The sequence below is a fragment of the Salvelinus namaycush genome, chromosome 29 (assembly GCF_016432855.1).
Source record: "Salvelinus namaycush isolate Seneca chromosome 29, SaNama_1.0, whole genome shotgun sequence".
Taxonomy (NCBI): Eukaryota; Metazoa; Chordata; class Actinopteri; order Salmoniformes; family Salmonidae; genus Salvelinus; species Salvelinus namaycush.
Window position 1 is genome coordinate 9,986,852 of NC_052335.1, and position 16,840 is coordinate 10,003,691.

At 44.0% G+C, this 16,840-nt stretch overlaps 1 protein-coding gene across 5 annotated transcripts; it reads left to right on the top strand.

Annotated features, from left to right (window-relative positions):
• The first annotated feature begins 375 nt into the window (after window positions 1–375).
• Window positions 376–15,089, top strand: LOC120024501 (homeobox protein Meis2-like). Of its 5 annotated transcripts, none has more exons than XM_038968766.1 (13): window positions 382–393; window positions 671–766; window positions 809–903; window positions 1,285–1,426; window positions 1,649–1,699; window positions 2,384–2,434; window positions 2,659–2,805; window positions 5,633–5,747; window positions 10,212–10,351; window positions 12,670–12,746; window positions 13,847–13,905; window positions 14,157–14,246; window positions 15,031–15,089. In XM_038968766.1, exons 1-13 carry the CDS (start codon window positions 382–384, stop codon window positions 15,087–15,089), a joined length of 1,134 nt encoding a protein of 377 aa, XP_038824694.1. The 5 variants fall into 5 exon arrangements, with proteins under 5 accessions (XP_038824692.1, XP_038824694.1, XP_038824695.1 ...); XM_038968767.1 differs by having other exon boundaries at window positions 2,384–2,430; window positions 2,706–2,805; XM_038968764.1 differs by having other exon boundaries at window positions 376–393; window positions 671–903.
• The last annotated feature ends 1,751 nt before the right edge of the window (window positions 15,090–16,840 follow it).

Genomic DNA, 16,840 nt, shown 5'->3' on the forward strand with positions numbered 1-16,840 from the left:
TGCGTTGGAAGCAATATACGGCCTTCTGGAACGAATCCTCTCTATCAACTGTATGGGCTATAGATTACCTTGACAAGCAGTCTCGGTGATTGACAGCAGGACCAATACACGAGGGTTGTCGATGCGCTTATTAGAAAAACTTTTAACCGAAGGTTCTTAGTTAGTTTTATTCGTCATGGTGATTTCGCCATTTAGACTATTGCATTAATTATTCTTGAAAAATACACATCTTCTCCTTGCTGCGGGTTTCCTTTTTATTGCCACTGCGGATTAAAATATTCAATTGGACGTAAAAGGCTCAATTTCATACACTGCCTTCTCTGCGGACTGAGACAGTAGCTGTTTCTTACCTTTCTGTATCTTCAAGACAAGCGCATGTCGATGGCGCAAAGGGTAGGTCTTAGTGCACTTGCAATGTGTAATTTCTGAGTTGATCAAACTGAATGCAATTTCCTTTTGGAATACCCATAAGAAGTCTGGACCCTGTATTCGATGCATTGTTCTGTTTTCCATGCATGGGCAATTTGATTAGATTAATGTTCACTGTCATCCTCATGCATAAAGGCTTGTGTTTGGAGGGGATGTCTGTAGCCTCTCTTATATCCGTGATAGAAGCATGCCAACAGACAGTCCTCGAGTTTCTCACACTTAACTGTATTTCTCCGTCCAGTACGATGAGCTGGCCCACTATGGTGGTGGGATGGACGGAGTTGGACTCCCGGCATCTATGTATGGAGACCCGCATGCTCCCCGGCCGCTTCCGCAAGTCCACCACCTGAACCACGGTCCGCCTCCACATTCAACGCAGCACTATGGAGCCCACGCACCCCACAACATCATGCCCAGCAGCATGGGCAGCGCTGTCAACGACGGACTAAAAAGAGACAAAGATCAAATCTATGGGTGTGCATCAGAATTTTCCCATGGTTTACACTGGGTTTTCTTATTTTTGATATAGCCTACAAATTACAGTTACAAGTGAAGTATTTAAAAGCATTTAGTCAGAAGTTAGAACCAAATCCTAACTTGACATGATTGAGTAAATCGAATTTAATTAATTTTGCGCCAAAGAAATCTAGGCCTATTTTACGAGCATATTACATCTCAAGATTCGGCCCTTACTCTGAGTGGAGACACTTCCCTTTTGTCAGCTATTGTAGGCCATCCAGAAATACAGTATAAAACACGGATCAAGTGCAATGCAGGCCTCTTAAAACATGTTTTTATTTAATATTCCTGGAAAGTGGGAACACATATTCACGTTTTGTTTCCATCATGTTGCAGTCACCCGTTATTCCCTCTGCTAGCACTGGTGTTTGAGAAGTGTGAGTTGGCGACCTGCACACCGAGGGAGCCTGGAGTAGCGGGCGGCGATGTCTGCTCCTCAGACTCCTTCAACGAAGACATCGCTGTCTTTGCAAAACAGGTAGGCTACTTGTGGTTTAAGCCACGTTTTGTCAGTAAAAATAGGGATACAGATATTATTGTTGTGAAGGCTACTGTAAATGTTAAACATGTTTTCCTTAATTGATTTAATGTTTGATTGATAGGTGGATGGATTGATTGACTGATTAATTGATCGATGGATGGACTGATTGATTGCTGTATGCAGACAATCGACTCATATTATATATATTTTTTTTTATAGATACGTGCAGAGAAACCGTTATTTTCATCGAATCCAGAGTTGGACAACTTGGTAAGCAAGTTAACCTGCAAATCCACTGTTTACGCATCAATTGCGCAGCTGGATAAATAGTGTGCTATGGGCTTGTTTGAGTTCACTTTATTTGAACACAACACGGATATTCAGAACGTTCATTTGAAGGAGCAACAGGAAACGCAGACGAGTCATCTATCCAAAGACACATTCCCACTCTGCAGTGGGAAGCCGCGAAGGTCCCTGCCTTGGGCATCCCCAAAGCAGGGACTCTAGGAACCATTGCTGTGCTATTGAATCCATTTGAATAAGAAAATACATTGTTTTAAGTCATGTAGAATACTGTTACATATCACTTTCTTTACTGTATATGCCTGCAGTGGGCATTCATGCATTTATGGGGTTATTACATAGCGTTGCTGTCTAATGAAAACCTCATCTCCGTTTTCGCCAATTTTCATATTTTTTTTACATTAATTGAAAGCAGTAACTCCCCTCAATGTACTCTGAACATTTCATGACTCTAGGACCAAGAAAATATATTCAGAATAGCTTCTGAAGTTTTATAATATGCTCGTTAATAGGAAAATATTCTTTTTTTGTTGTTGAGAAGTTTCTGTTGATGAGCTTGTCATCAGACAGCGACGATAGGCTAGTTACTATCCATTTGAGGTCAACATGCCAGCATGAATAAAGCCTAACTCGTATATTTTCCTTTTCCAGATGATCCAAGCTATACAAGTATTACGATTTCATCTTTTGGAATTAGAGAAGGTAAATTATGTTGCTATATTGTAGACCTATATTTAATGCTTTACTCTGTGCTTTTTTTGTGTTATTCTATATTTTTGTCAAAACGTCCTGCAATCACTGATAATCGCACAGTTGTACTCATAACTGCATATTTTACTCGAACACACTAAGCATATAGTTTACCTGGCTGCTGCACGGATGTCATGTGTTAAGAGTGCTGCTAACACGAATTTTCATTGAAATAGGTGCACGAGCTCTGCGACAACTTCTGCCATCGGTACATCAGTTGTTTGAAAGGCAAAATGCCCATAGACTTGGTCATAGACGACCGAGATGGCTGCAAATCAGACTTCGATGACCTGACAGGATCTGCCACAAATCTAGCAGATCACGTGAGTGGCTCGGCTTTGAAATTAGCCTACATATTGGTGCTACTTTTGACAAGGGGTCCCAATAACATGGTGTTTGTTTGTGACGTACAAAAAAATATAATTTCAAGAAATGTGCGTAATTGTGAGTCAGTTTAATAGATAACAAATGTAATCAACAGCTTTTAAAATAAACGGTCAAATGTAATTTACTGGTATTAAACGATTTTTGTATTAATAACCTATTAACAAAACGTTATCTAATGCACATTAGTGTGTGCAAAACTGAGACAGTCAGTCCCTTAATTCATATGTGTGTGTTTCCATTATATTTTGTCCTGGTGGTGTGTAGGGAAGATTCATAGAGCCTTCTTAAAAAGAGGACGAATAAGAGAGGGAATGATTTATTTCGTTCTTAACCTTCTTCTGCTCTATTGTATAAATCATCTACTTTATCTGTTTATCAGAGAGAGAGCGAGAGAAAATGACAATTGTATGCACGCATGACTGTAAGCCGCTTTGGATAAAAGCGTCTGCCAATGGCATATTTTGTATATTAGATGAGAATGTGCTTATTAGAAATTTCCTAAGTCAATTTTCTATAATTTTCTATTCTTTCCTAAATTGCATTTTTTATGTTTTTACTTTGAGGTAATGGATTAGTACAGCTGGATGTGTCCTGTTTGGTCTTTCTCCTCTCATTCCCCTTCTAGTGTTTGATTTTACACTTGAATGCTAATCCAATCAGATTATTAATGTCAGTAAAGAGGGGGGTCTTTGTCAATCCATGTGCCCATAGCGTGCCCCCTACTCTGGCTCTTCCTCTTCCCAATACCCACTCCCCCTGTCACACATGTCATCTCAGATGGCATGGTCCCTTAACCTTAGCATTGGAGCAATGGCAGGAACTTTGTGTTGAGGGAGATTCCTCATATTAGATTACTGTCATGTATAGTCGATTTTTCGGAAGTAAGCCAAAGAAATGCTATCCACTGTCCACATTCACTTCCATTTTTGGATGATGTTGCACTTTGTTGATTTGGCGGTTGTAGACACAAACAAACATTGTCAAGGTTCATTCGTCTGTCAAGACAGAACATTTTCCTGCTGGTCATCCTGGGATCCAGTTCACCTTCGTAATATAATATATGCCGTTTAGCAGACGCTTTTATTCCAAAAGGACTTGCAGTCATGTGTGCATACATTTGATGTATGGTAGGCCCCGGGAATCAAGCCTACAATCCTGGTGTCGCGAGCGCTATGCTCTACCACCGGAGCCATACAGGACCACTTCATCCGCTGCATTATGTATGAGCTGTAGTTCTCTGGGTGTGAGGGCACACGCAGTACACACACAGAATGGTGTATGTGAACGCCAACCACACCATATGTTGGGCCTAGTTCAAGTTTGAGAAGAAACACCAGCTGTTTGTTTATGTTAGCTATGTGCTGGCGATGGCAACTTTAGCCTCCGTTTCCAGTCTTGCCCATTTGCATGATTTCAGTAACATTTGTTTGACTTGCGATACTAACGGCTACTAGTGTATGTGTGAGAAATTAATCAAAAAAATCTTGTGGAGTTTAGAACTATGTTTCCTCTACTCATTCTATTTCTATAGTGAAGGCTAACCCTCACAGTGATACAATGTGTGAGGGCAAGAAAGTATATTGGTCTGAGTATGCTTCTCTAAGTGGCATCAAGTTCTGCCTCTCTTTTTCCATCCCCTGCTCTTATGCAAATGTGAGCACATCTCCCTCTTTGAGTGCACAACCCAGCCCATAGCCAAGAGACAGCACCTTTTTATATCTATGTTTAAATCGCACATTTACAGACTCATTTGAGTTAAGGTACGACTGGCTTGAAAAATTTATATTTGAATCAGGTTAACCAGCTAGTTGATACTGCCATTTTTAATATGATTTGAAGACCATGTGAGTTGAGAAATCAATCCAGATATCATAATGTCTTATTTATCTCATCAACTTCTCTGCCTTTATGGGTCTCAGTTTTTATGATACATTTTAAAGAACGATGAACCACACTGTATCAGTAATTAATGTAATCTTAACAGCTGGAGTGTGTGTGAGTAAAGAACCCCCTTCGTTTGCTTGATACACGTGAAAACACATGGCACTTTGAATGGGGCCGCCACACAAACGGCTTTCTAATTACTGTGTGTTGGGATGGAAAAGGGGTCTGCTCGTCGAGCTCGTCGAGAGGCATCATTCACACTGCGCTGCCATTGTTGCCGTGATTATTCTTGTCGTTGGCTGAGCTCTTCATCTGAGCACCATCCGGCAAACAGCTGACGCCAGGAGGCTGAAGAGGTTGCTCTGCTGTTTGGCCCTCAGCTTAAGTCTGTCTAAGTACCATGGTCCCTGCCCTTATATGGCCCAATAAATAGGGGTTCGGACAGATACTGGGCTTCTGATTCAGGATAGGGAGGAGTGTTGCTGGAGCTCTGATGCTGATCGGTTTTGCTCTACAGTATTAGCAGGTTTAGCTGAATATAAACTCTATTTGTTTTTGTTTGTTCTTTTTTGGGGGGCCATCTCAGTTTCAGGGAAAATGGTAACTTAGAGTTTGGGATTATCGATTGTTTGGAACTTGTTCTATTTTCTTATTGTGGTCAGGGTCATATTGTTCCATATTGTGTGCTGTGGTATATCGGCTCATAATGAGGAGAGAGAAGCGGTGCGTGCGTGTGTGTCCGGGAGTTACATTGATATTGAGTAATGGCATACTGTTCCACTGCTTTCTAATGTGATCTCTCTCTCTCTCCCTCCTCTCCTGGTGTGTGGCCGGGATGTGGGATATGTTTATGACCCGATGAACCTCTTTGGACCCCAGAACCCGGCGTCCTGGAGAGACCTGGAAGACGCCCACTCCACGCCTTCTGTGGGCACCCCGGGGCCCTCCAGCGGGGGCCACGTCTCCCAGAGTGGGGACAACAGCAGTGAACTCGGTAAGAGACCCACAGCTTCTCTTTAGACTCAACTCCATATCAAAGGTTGACCTCAGTGCTGACCCCATACAAAGGCAATGGTCTTTTCTTTGTAGGCTATAGGGTAAACTTAGTCTTTCCAGAGATCCTAATGATAAGCGGTTGTTGTTGCTCTATCCTTATCATTCAGATAAAGTTGATGAGATGTTGTTGTTGAATCAACAGCTATTTGATTGAGTTTTGATAGTGACTTTGTGGTTTATCACTTATTGAGGTCAGGTCATGGAAAGAGTTCTATAGTTTCATCTGGTCCATGTTATATGATGGCTTGTCTGATGAGTGTCATTACTGCCAATTACTGGTTTTGCATGATTCTGCCGAGCATTGCTGTAGTGTAGCCTACTTGGGTTGCTGTCCGTGTGTCGGCTGTTAATTTGGCCTGTGATTTACTCAGTGGAGTCTATAACGGTTTTATGACTTGTTTTTCTTTTTATCTCCTATGGCCACAGTAAAAATAGAATAGACTTTAAAGCAACTTACCACCCTCTGCCCATCAGGCATCAATAGCCAGGGCATTGAGCTAAACAATGGGAGGATGCTTTGCAAGACAAGAGCAATTCAGAGGATGAAAGGACAGTCAGAAACACAGATTAAGTCTCTTCCTCCTCTGATTTTACCACAGTTTCTTCACTTATTCTAACTATCTGAAAACATGTCAAACAAATTGCACTTAATATCCATGCCTGCATTTATTTGTAATGTAATTGGATGCTTTAACACAGTAACACTGTGTATCTGACTTGTATGTCAGCAAATAGAGGGGAAGAGGATGGGTGTGAATGACTTTTTCCTTGGTTCCTCGGGAGGGCTTTTTTTAAACAACAGCGGGGGAACACCCAAGGTCCATGCCTCCCTGCCCTTTTGACCTGGGTAGAGAATGCATAGAGGACGGGGGAAGCACAATCCCCCCTGCCGTGGAGCTGGGAAGGACAGAGCCACTTTATGTATGGATGAACAAAGAGGAGAAAAAGCCCCTGGTAGCAGGATCTGATGCTGCCGTGCCTACCTGCTGCTCCTCGTGCTCCTCCTAGGGCCCCTTTGCGCTTTTTCATCCCTCGTTTCCATCCCTTGTTTTCATCCCCTTTTCTCATTCAAGGGGATGAGGAAAGCAAACACTTTTAACATAGGAAGGGAACTGGGGCCCAAAGTGGGGCCCTCACGTCAGTAGTGCAGACCTGGGTGGGAGATTGCCGATGCTCTTCAAAGCACCTGCTACTATGAGGGAGCTCCTATTGTCCTAATGGACATTAGTCATGGTTTTCTGGGCCAATGATAAAAGCCTTTAAAGGGTTAACGTACAATCTTAACTAATCTGGGAGCCTTATGGTTGGTTGCCGCGTGGTTGTCGTGTACTATCAACCACAGGTATTTGATATGTGGTTAGTTGGTGGTGGTATGGTTATGGCTGTGTGGCTATGTTAGCCATGTGGCTAACCGCTAACCCATGGCTTATACAGTCTTTGGTTGTTTCCTTGTAAGCTGTGTGATGTGCAGAGGGCTTTCTCTTTGATAACACCTCCCCCAGGGTGACTCTCTCAGATGGGGCACAGGGGCAGAGCTAAAAAGGCTGAGATATCCTAGGAATGTTTTTTTGGGGAGGGGTTTTGAATGTCCATGACAAAGGCAAAAAGGAAAGGAACCCAAGGGGAGATAGCTGGCCGCAAAGCTCCTGTACAAGAGGGGAATGCAGAGAGGGAAGAAACAGGATGTAGTCACTGCATCTTTTAGTCTCCTCCGGATTCCACCGAAGATGGCATCCGGAACAGCAATGACACTGCAGGCTAATGTCCCTATAGAACCTGTCACAAAATGTTCTCACAAATAACAAGGGAGTGGGACAGGAGAACTATAAGTGTTCATCTCCATCTAACCCTATCAATCACCACTCGCCGTCAATAGGATATAGGCCTACGGAAGGCACAATTCTAGACATATGCATGATCTGGGGAGAAGATTCAGCAATTATCAAGATCTTCACGCTATGGATTCGGCCGTGTTTTGGCAAGCTGCCAGACAGCAGCTCCCATTTAGCAGCGTGCATCATGGGTAATAACAGGAGGGCTGAGAAGTGTCACTGGTGATGGATCAGGTCCCGGTGAGCTCATTAAGCAAGCTGCACTGGGCTCGCATCACCGATGCAGGACCGGGATACAGCAATCAGTTCTGCTAGCTAGTAGCCCACCCTGCACTTTGTCTTATATGGACATGTCATCATGTGGATTCTCTTGCCTCTAGTTGTCCCAGTTTATACCTGACTGTAGGACAACTGGTCTCTGCTGTTGTTGATGGGAGAGAGAGGAAGAGAGATAAAAAGAGAGAGAGGCAGGGAAGTGGGGGGGTGGAAGCGGAAGCCAGACAAGGATGCCTCTCTTCTTCATATCTTAGGGTACTGTTTTTCCTAAAGCGCCCGAGGCGATACTCCAGCTTTCCTTGCGGCAGCAGGCCGCCCCCCCCCCCTCCTCTATGTTACGCATGTAGACACTGGGGCATGCAGGGAGGGAGCTGGGCAAGCAGGCAGGCGAAGGGGGCTAGGTCACGGGAGGAGAGTTCCATGGGTACAACTTTGTGAGTAGTGCACCATCACACTGGTTAGATTGGCTGAGTTGCCAGGGAACAGTCAGAAGTGATTAGCGTAGCGGAGGATCTGCCCTGAGGCCTTCCCTCTCTGGAGCAGGAAAAAAGAGAAGGATGGGGGAGAGGAGGAGGGGGGCAGGAGGGGGGTTGACGTTCCTTAGATATAATTAGGCCATGCTAGTGAGTTCTGTCCTGTCTTTCTTTCTTTTTTTCTCTTATTTTTTTCAGTTATTTGCTTCAGGGACAAAATTACTTAAAATGACCAATATTGGTTTTGGTCATTTTGATTTCCCACTAAGCCCGAGCGTTTAATGATTGATTGGCATAGTTTGTATTGATTATTTCACCACTCAAGGCATGTCTTGAGTGGTGTCTCTCCCAGCCTGTGAGACGGGATACAAACTGTCCTCTCTGAAATGACAGATCTATTCAACACCATCCTTCAAGTACTCTGCACCCACAACAAACCTCATCATTTTCTTAGAGAATTAAACTGTTATAACAACTTGTTATAACATCTACAGACAGAGAAGGTGGGGTATGGAGAGCAAAGTGAAGCATCACCTATGCCCTGTCCGGTCCACGGATTACACCATCCGTCAAAACTCCCACCCCCCCTCCTCTCCCTCCCCTCACCCCCGTCCTACCCCACTCAGTCCAACTCATCCTTTTTAATGTCAATATTCATTAGCTTAAATATTTATGCATGAATATGGGTGCATATATAGAAGCCCCTTTGATTGATGCATCCCCAAAAACAAAAAGACATGCCAGGGCGAATCTTAAGAAAAGTAGGGTTCCTGTCCCGCCCTGGGGGAGGGGTCTCTCAGATACATTATTCACATGCCCTCCAGGCAGGCTTTCAAGGCATCTCTGCCCAGAGGGCAAGAAAAATAACCACCACTGTTAAAAGTAAATCATCTTTGCTGATGCACAATTAATGGCGGAGAGGGAGAAGGAGAGACATGGAGAGGGAGCACAGAGAGTGCTGTGATGGGGAGCAAGGGCAGGGGCGGAAGCCGCGGAAATCTCAGTTTAAAAGGAAGCCTTGATCCGTGTGAAGGTTCCCGCAGAAATCGAACGAAGATGCCCTGCTAATAATGCCAGGAGAGAGGTGGCGTACGTGCGTGTGTGTGTGTGCGTGTGCATGTGTGCGTGTGCATGCGTGTGTGTTTGTGTGCGTGTGTGTGTGAGTCCGACAATCCAACACAGACAGACTGGAGGGGGGTGTGGAAGGGGTGGGGTGTGGGTCACTGAACACATGGGGGGGCTTGAGGGGAAATGACCACAACCCCCCCATCCATCCCCCAACACATCCCTAGCCAAATGTTTGATATGTTATTGTCCTCTTATAGCTTTAACCATGAGGTTACAATTGTTGTTTTTGTTATTGTTCGTGTTTTTCTTTTTTTATAACCAAATCATTAGTCTATATCAAATGGCGGCGTATATAAATAAATACGCTGCTGCCTGTGCATTGTGTCCGGCCACGGCACTAACAGTCATTATTCATGTCAAGTGTACAGCCCGGATCCCGCAGTCATTACTTCATGTCAAACGTGTAGCTCAGATTGAGTTAATAACTTGGCTTTTTCATTGAGGTCTCTCAGTACAGCATACTGTATGAACCTCTCTTAAATATCCAGACACTGTAGCAGAGTGTGGATGAGGAGATGCAAATGTGAACGATATGTGGAATATTGTGTTGCTATGCTGTTGCCATGCCCTAGACCTCTGCTGCACTTTTAATGTGTGTTCGTGGCGAACGGAGGCGACGTGCCGATAATGAAAGCCTTCTCTCTCCTAACGTATCCCGCCACCTCTCTTCTCTACTTCTTCCTCTTATCGCAGGAGACGGCCTCGACAACAGCCTCGCGTCGCCGGGCACAGGGGACGAGGACGACCAGGACAAGAAGAGGCAGAAGAAGAGAGGCATCTTCCCCAAAGTGGCCACCAATATCATGCGAGCGTGGCTCTTCCAGCACCTTACGGTAAGACGGCAGGCCGAGCCTAGCACCAGCTCCAGACATTCTCCCTTCATGCAGTGGTTCTCAACCTTTTTTTTGGTTATTGTACACCAATCACACCGTCAGGTGCAACTGGTCATGACTATTATCAATTTAACCATGAAGCCTATATTTTGTCCATATCTTGTACATATCTTATGGCTCTTGTCTAGTACCCCCTGAGGGTAGGCCAAGTGCCCCTAGGGGCAATAGTAATAACGGTTGAGAACTGAAGGTCTTGCATCCAACACTCAATGCGCAACAACACAAGGGCGTCGGCATGTGGCTTTGTAGTCCTTCGCGGAGCAGTTTTCTCCCGGATGTTTTCTTAGTGAGAACAGTCATTGAGACAAAGGCACAGAGAGCTGTGTAAAAGACAAGTAGCGTATGTTGTCTAAACGTGGCCTCTCCATCATACCACACTTGTTAGGAATGATGCCACTTTACTCAGCGTCTGAACTACGTTTTACAAAAACAGAATAGGCTACTTTCCCAAAGTGAAAGGACTAGCTCACATTCCAACGACTTCCAACCAATCCTCAATGAGGAGAGTTTCACCTTTTATCTACGGGCCCAAAAGACGCCGCCACTGCCTCTTACTCCTCAGTTTTTCTACTTTTCTCCTCTTCCCGCTCTTAGATGTTTTCATAGCCTCTTATTTGGTTGCCGGGTGAAAAGCGGCCACACAGCTCCTGTACAGGCAGCAATCCTTTCCTCTAAAAACCCACCTTTAGATTCCCCAGTTAAAAAAGAAGAGGCAAAGAAGGGCTAATTTAATTATCCCCTCTCTGTTCCCCCTTTTCAGCCTAATTGGTTAAGCACAAGTGTTTGTCGTGGCAGGATGTGCCTCGTGAACACTGTGTGAGGGCCCCTCAATGTCCTCTGAATGGTCCAGTTGCAACACCCAGGCGATCAAGCATTCATCGGGCCGCGGAGGGTGTGAATTGTGAAAGGAGCCGGATTATGTTTTGTCCCGACTTTACCGTTGAGGCTGGCATCGGAGAAGGGACAGGGGGGGGGGGTTCTCTGGATGGTCTTAGCCTCCAGCTTTTGTGGTCCCTATTCTGAGGAAGAACTCTAAGGATCCTCCTCTACAAAGCTATAGAGAAAGCAGCTGTGTAAGGTTTACATTACTTCTAGGATTCCTTACTGGCCCATTAGCATGGCCATACAGTAACTGTTGGTTTCCATGCGAGCCATTCTGTTTGAAGACCTCCATCTGCATGCTGGTGAAGACAGATCTTTGTGAAGCTCTGTTCTAGACAATGTATATAATTAGTTACGACAAACATACATTGCGTTTTGAAATGCAGCTGTAAAAGGGTCCTCTTGTTCAACCATGAGACCCTTTCCTCTGCTAGGAGATAAAAGGATTAAGTCCACAGCTCAATGACAGGTTGCCCCAGAGTGACCTTAGTAAATTTGATTGTACATTGGAGAGAGGCCCCAACGTGACAACAGTCTGTGGGATATTAGCAAAGTGTTGGTTTTTTTTAGACAGAGGGGTTCTGCTGGGTTGAGGGAGGAGCACTGAGCCATCCGTCACTAGACTGTCAGCCACCAAGCTGGGAGGTGACCATGACGATCACTTGTGGTAACAGTGGCCTTTGTCACTACCATGTCGGTTTCTGTGTGTGTGTGCTATATGCTTGCATGTGTGTACACGCTTGTGTGACTGAGTGTGTGTATACATGTGTGTGTGTGTGCCTGAAAGCCTTGTTTAAAAATGAAGTGCTTGGAAGCTCATCCTTCACCCGATGACCACAGGAGGTGGCTGCGGCCCTGACAGCGCCAAAATGGGGACGCGCCTCCGACCCTGTACCCTGTACATGGGTCACCTCTGTCTGCCATCTGCCACCCTCCTCCCTCTGTCACACCGCCAGCGGAGAGGCAGGGACAGGGAGACAGGGGCCGGGGCCCCTATTCAGGCCCTAACAAAGGCGGCAATTGTGTCCCTTTGTATCACATCTGATCATTTGTCAAATAATGTCAAATAATGTCAAACAATGCCACACGCTTTAAGCCCAAAGTGTTTGGGGCGGGGGCCAAGCAGTGGTCAGTCTTGGTTGTTCACTTGTGCTTATGCTAACTAGAGAGAGAGACTTGTATGTATATGTGCCAAGGATCACAGTGGATGGGAGTCGGTCACAGGGCTTGATTACATTTCCTGAGCGACTTTCCCTTTAAAAGGGTGTTTCAGGGTGTTTCCTTCTAGACGTGATCATTCTAAATGAATGCAAGCTGCGTGTTCTTTTTTCAACTGAAGCACAGACTCTTCTCTTTCTGTCCTCTGTTTACCACAGCACCCATATCCTTCAGAGGAACAGAAGAAGCAGCTAGCACAGGACACAGGCCTCACCATCCTGCAAGTGAACAACTGGTGAGTAGCTAACCCCCATGTCCCCACTCTAACCCTAACCCCTGCGCTTCCTTCTCTCCTTCTTTCTTCCTTTCCTTCTTTGTCTGTCCTTTCTTTTCCTTTTCATCTTTCCTTCTTGCCTCCTCCCAGCACTGGTGAATATGCTCTCATTCGCAACTACACTACAGCCATGTTTTAAGAGAAGCAGAGACGTTCTAAGCTCAGCTCTTTGGAAATGGAACTGAAATGGAACTGTTTTACATGCTCTATCTATCTTCACTGTCTGGGGGACACACTGAAACTTTAAAGGGGAGGTGTGTGTGTGTCCCTCCTCCCCACACAATCCCCCAGCCTCATTTTACATGTATAACATGATGGATTAAAGTATATTTAAGGCCCAGCACCCTTGCCCCTTTGTAGATGGCTTAGCATATTTTGGGAAAGAGGAACAGATACAGGGGGATTTGGGATTTGGTTTTGAGGATACAGTTCTGGTGTGTCATCTAAAAGGCATCATTTTACTTGGGGCTTACACAGGGTCAGTTTTGGATTAATTGAGATGACATTGGCTTCTCGCGATTAATCCTCCCCCGTCCCAGAATCCCATGGTAGGGTCTTTTTTAAGTGTATCAGATTCTCAACAGACCTAATTACATAGACGTGCACCTCTAATCCCAAGGAGTTAAGAAGTCTATGGATTTGTCTCATGGATCTACTTCAATACACTAATCAAAGCAGGCAAATGCTTAGTTTACCTAGCTGTCCGTTCTTTTGGGTAGTGGTACGTCTCTGCCCAAAATTGGCAAAACGTTTAGCCTTATCACAGCCCAAGGCTAAAGGGGCTAAACCCAAATCAATAGACTTGGTAAGATACTGTATGTGGCTTTCTCCTAACACCCTAGATCACGAGAGATTAGAACGCTAGTAAAACTGGGGTAGGAAATTGTCACATTCTGTTTGATTTCTGAATGCTTTGATTGTGTAAGATCATCTTAAGTAGACCCGGGAGATAAATGCAAAGGAGATCTAAAGCAAGGAGAAGCTTTATGAACTGTATATTCCATGTTTGTCCGGACAGTGATTGGAATTTTCTCTCCATTCTATCTTCCCTATCTCTCCAGGTTCATCAACGCCAGGAGGAGAATAGTACAGCCTATGATTGACCAGTCTAACAGAACAGGTTAACCATAACTTACATTTGTTAATTGATAATAATACGATGAGATGATAATGTTGCTCTGTCATATATTTAATTGTACTATACTATATGATTATTTTTATGTAGATAATGATTTTTTGAATGCCACTGTTATTGTTACTGTGTATCTCTTCTGTTTTATGGCCTCAAAACATACTGACCATAGAAATAGAATTAGAATCTAGTATTATATCTCTATTTTGACCCATTTCTGGTTTATTTTACATCCACAGTGGGCCAGGGGACAGCATACAGCCCTGACGGTCAACCAATGGCAGGCTTTGTACTCGACGGACAGCAGCACATGGGAATTCGACCTGGCGGTAAGCAACCTTTATTCTCACCATGTCATATGCAGTGGTGGAAAAAGTACTATATTGTCATACTTGAGTAAAAGTAAAGATACCTTAATAGAAAATGACTAAAGTAAAAGTGAAAGTCACCCAGTAAAATACAACTTGAGTAAAAGTCTAAAAGTATTTGGTTTTAAAAATGCTTAAGTATCAAAAGTAAATATAATTGCAAAAATATTCTTAAAATATACTTAAGTATAAATAATTTCAAATTCCCTATATTAAACCAACCAGATGGCACCATTTTTGTGTTTTTTTAGTTACGGATAACCAGGGGCACACTCCAACACTTAGATATAATTTACAAACAGAGCATTTGTGCTTAGTCAGTCCGACAGATAAGAGGCAGTAGGGATGACCAGGGATGTTCTCTTGATAAGTGCGTGAATTTGATCATTGTCCTGTCCTGCTAAGCGTTCAAAATGTAACGTACTTTTGGGTGTCAGGGAAAATGTATAGAGTAAAAAGTACATTATTTTCTTTTGGAATGTAGTGAAATAAAAGTAAAAGTTGTCAAAAGTATAAATAGTAAAGTAAAGTACAGATACACCAAAAAACTACTTAAGTAATACTTTAAAGTATTTTTACTTAAGTACTTTACACCACTGGTTATTTGTTCCTTTCTACCAATGTAGCCTAGAATCAGTTTTGGTTCAGGTTTGTCTATTCATGGGTTAAATATTGCAGAGTTTTATATGAACCTGTGTATATTGCATCATGTAATTGGTTCCTCTCTCTGTCACTCATTCTGCAGGACCAATGGGTGGCATGGGAATGAATATGGGTATGGATGGACAGTGGCACTACATGTAAACCCTCTCCAACCAAGGCAAGCCTGAAGAAGATGGTGAAGTAAGCACTGCCTTAATCTCTCTCCCCTGCTACATTTGTCACCCACAAGCCTCCCTCCTCTGTCGTTTCTCTATTCCTCTCCATCACTCCCTCTCTCTCTTTCTCAATCTTTCTCCCACTCCCTCCTCTCTACTCCTCTCCTCCTCACCCTTCGCCTCAATAGTCCCCCTATTCCTCCACAACACCCCATCTATTTAAAAAATGTTCTTGGTCTCTCCCTCCTCTCCTCTCCTTCTCACCCCTTTCCTCAATCGTTCCTCGATCCTTCTCCATCACTCCATCTCTCTCTCTTTCTCCATTTTTCTCCTCTCTCCATCCTCCTCTCATCTCCTTCTCGGGGCCCGATATGATTAAGAGTGTGGGGTTCTCGACTCCCTCTGTCCCCCTCCAGCCCTATCAGCTCTCTAGCCCTGCTGACAGTTCACAAATCAAGATGTATCGCCTGCCGGAGGCACTGGAGCTCACCGTATTTTATTTAACACCCACACTCCACTGCTCAATGAGCCACGCTATAATGACACTTACCTTGATTAATTGAGCTCTTTATATGTAAATAGGGAACCCCGCGTTTGCCTCACTTTTCACTGGGCGCCAATTCCGCCAACACAGCCCCTTTCCCTTCCCGATAATCCACAGATTTTGCTAATGAAGTCCAAAGAGCATGATGGTGATTGCAGCGACGGCACACCGCCTAAATTTTAAATACAGCCCACATAGATATCTTATGCACTCAAGCTGAATAAATGTTGGCAATGTCCTTTTTTGACTGTTTCATCCAATCATTTCTCATTGAATGATCATTGACCGGTTACTGTAATGGCGTAATACAGGAGGCTGTTCTCCTCACCTAATTTAATCTGTAGTGAGACCGTATGCTGATTGTGATGGCAGTAAATTTACCCAAGGATCCATGTGGAGTTGTTTTGCAGTAATATGTGGTTATTCTATGCATGATGGAGTCAGAGCCATAACAGTTATCTATTAGGTAACCCTTAAGAATTACACCAAAGAACCAGCACTGTCCCAATGTATGTATATGTTGTAAGGCCTAAGTTTGCCTCTGTCATGTGTGGCTTTGTCTTTAACTTATAAGATTTAGGTTCCATGTTTGTTTTTCTGTAGAGACTGACCCAGGCTTCTTCTTTGTGTGACAGGCCTCCATGGTTTGCTCAGGGAAAATTCCATCCTGCCGCGTGGTCCAATGAAAGCGTGACTCCGCCCAAGTCGCACCTGTACCCATCATCTGACCACGCCCACCTCACAACCGCACTGGAGCATAGAGGACCGCACCCACCCTGGGACAACCCACACCTGTACAGACCCTGCACCACATTGACCTTTACTAACTAACCCCATGGCTGGAGGAAGACCAGGATCTAGGAATAAACAACAACAACATTTACAGACAACAACAACAAAAAATACTTCTGAATGAACAACAGAAGCTAAAATGACCTCAACAACATTTTGACAAATTAGTTTTCTTTTTTTAAATTATTTATTTATTTTTCTACAATGGTGGACCATTGGGACAAGAACTTTCAAGTATTTGCTCAAGATATATTGTCACAATTGTACATACACACACACACACACACACACACACACACACACACACACACACACACACATATTCTCACACACACACACTTCATCCTATGAGCACACCATTTGAAAACAACCACTGTGGAATATCTAAAAAGATGATGGAG

Coding starts and splice junctions, on each gene's coding strand:
- LOC120024501 (XM_038968763.1), top strand. Junction 904..1,284: donor GACAAAGATCAAATCTATGG/GTGTGCATCAGA, acceptor ATCATGTTGCAG/TCACCCGTTATTCCCTCTGC. Junction 5,748..10,211: donor GGACAACAGCAGTGAACTCG/GTAAGAGACCCA, acceptor CTCTTATCGCAG/GAGACGGCCTCGACAACAGC.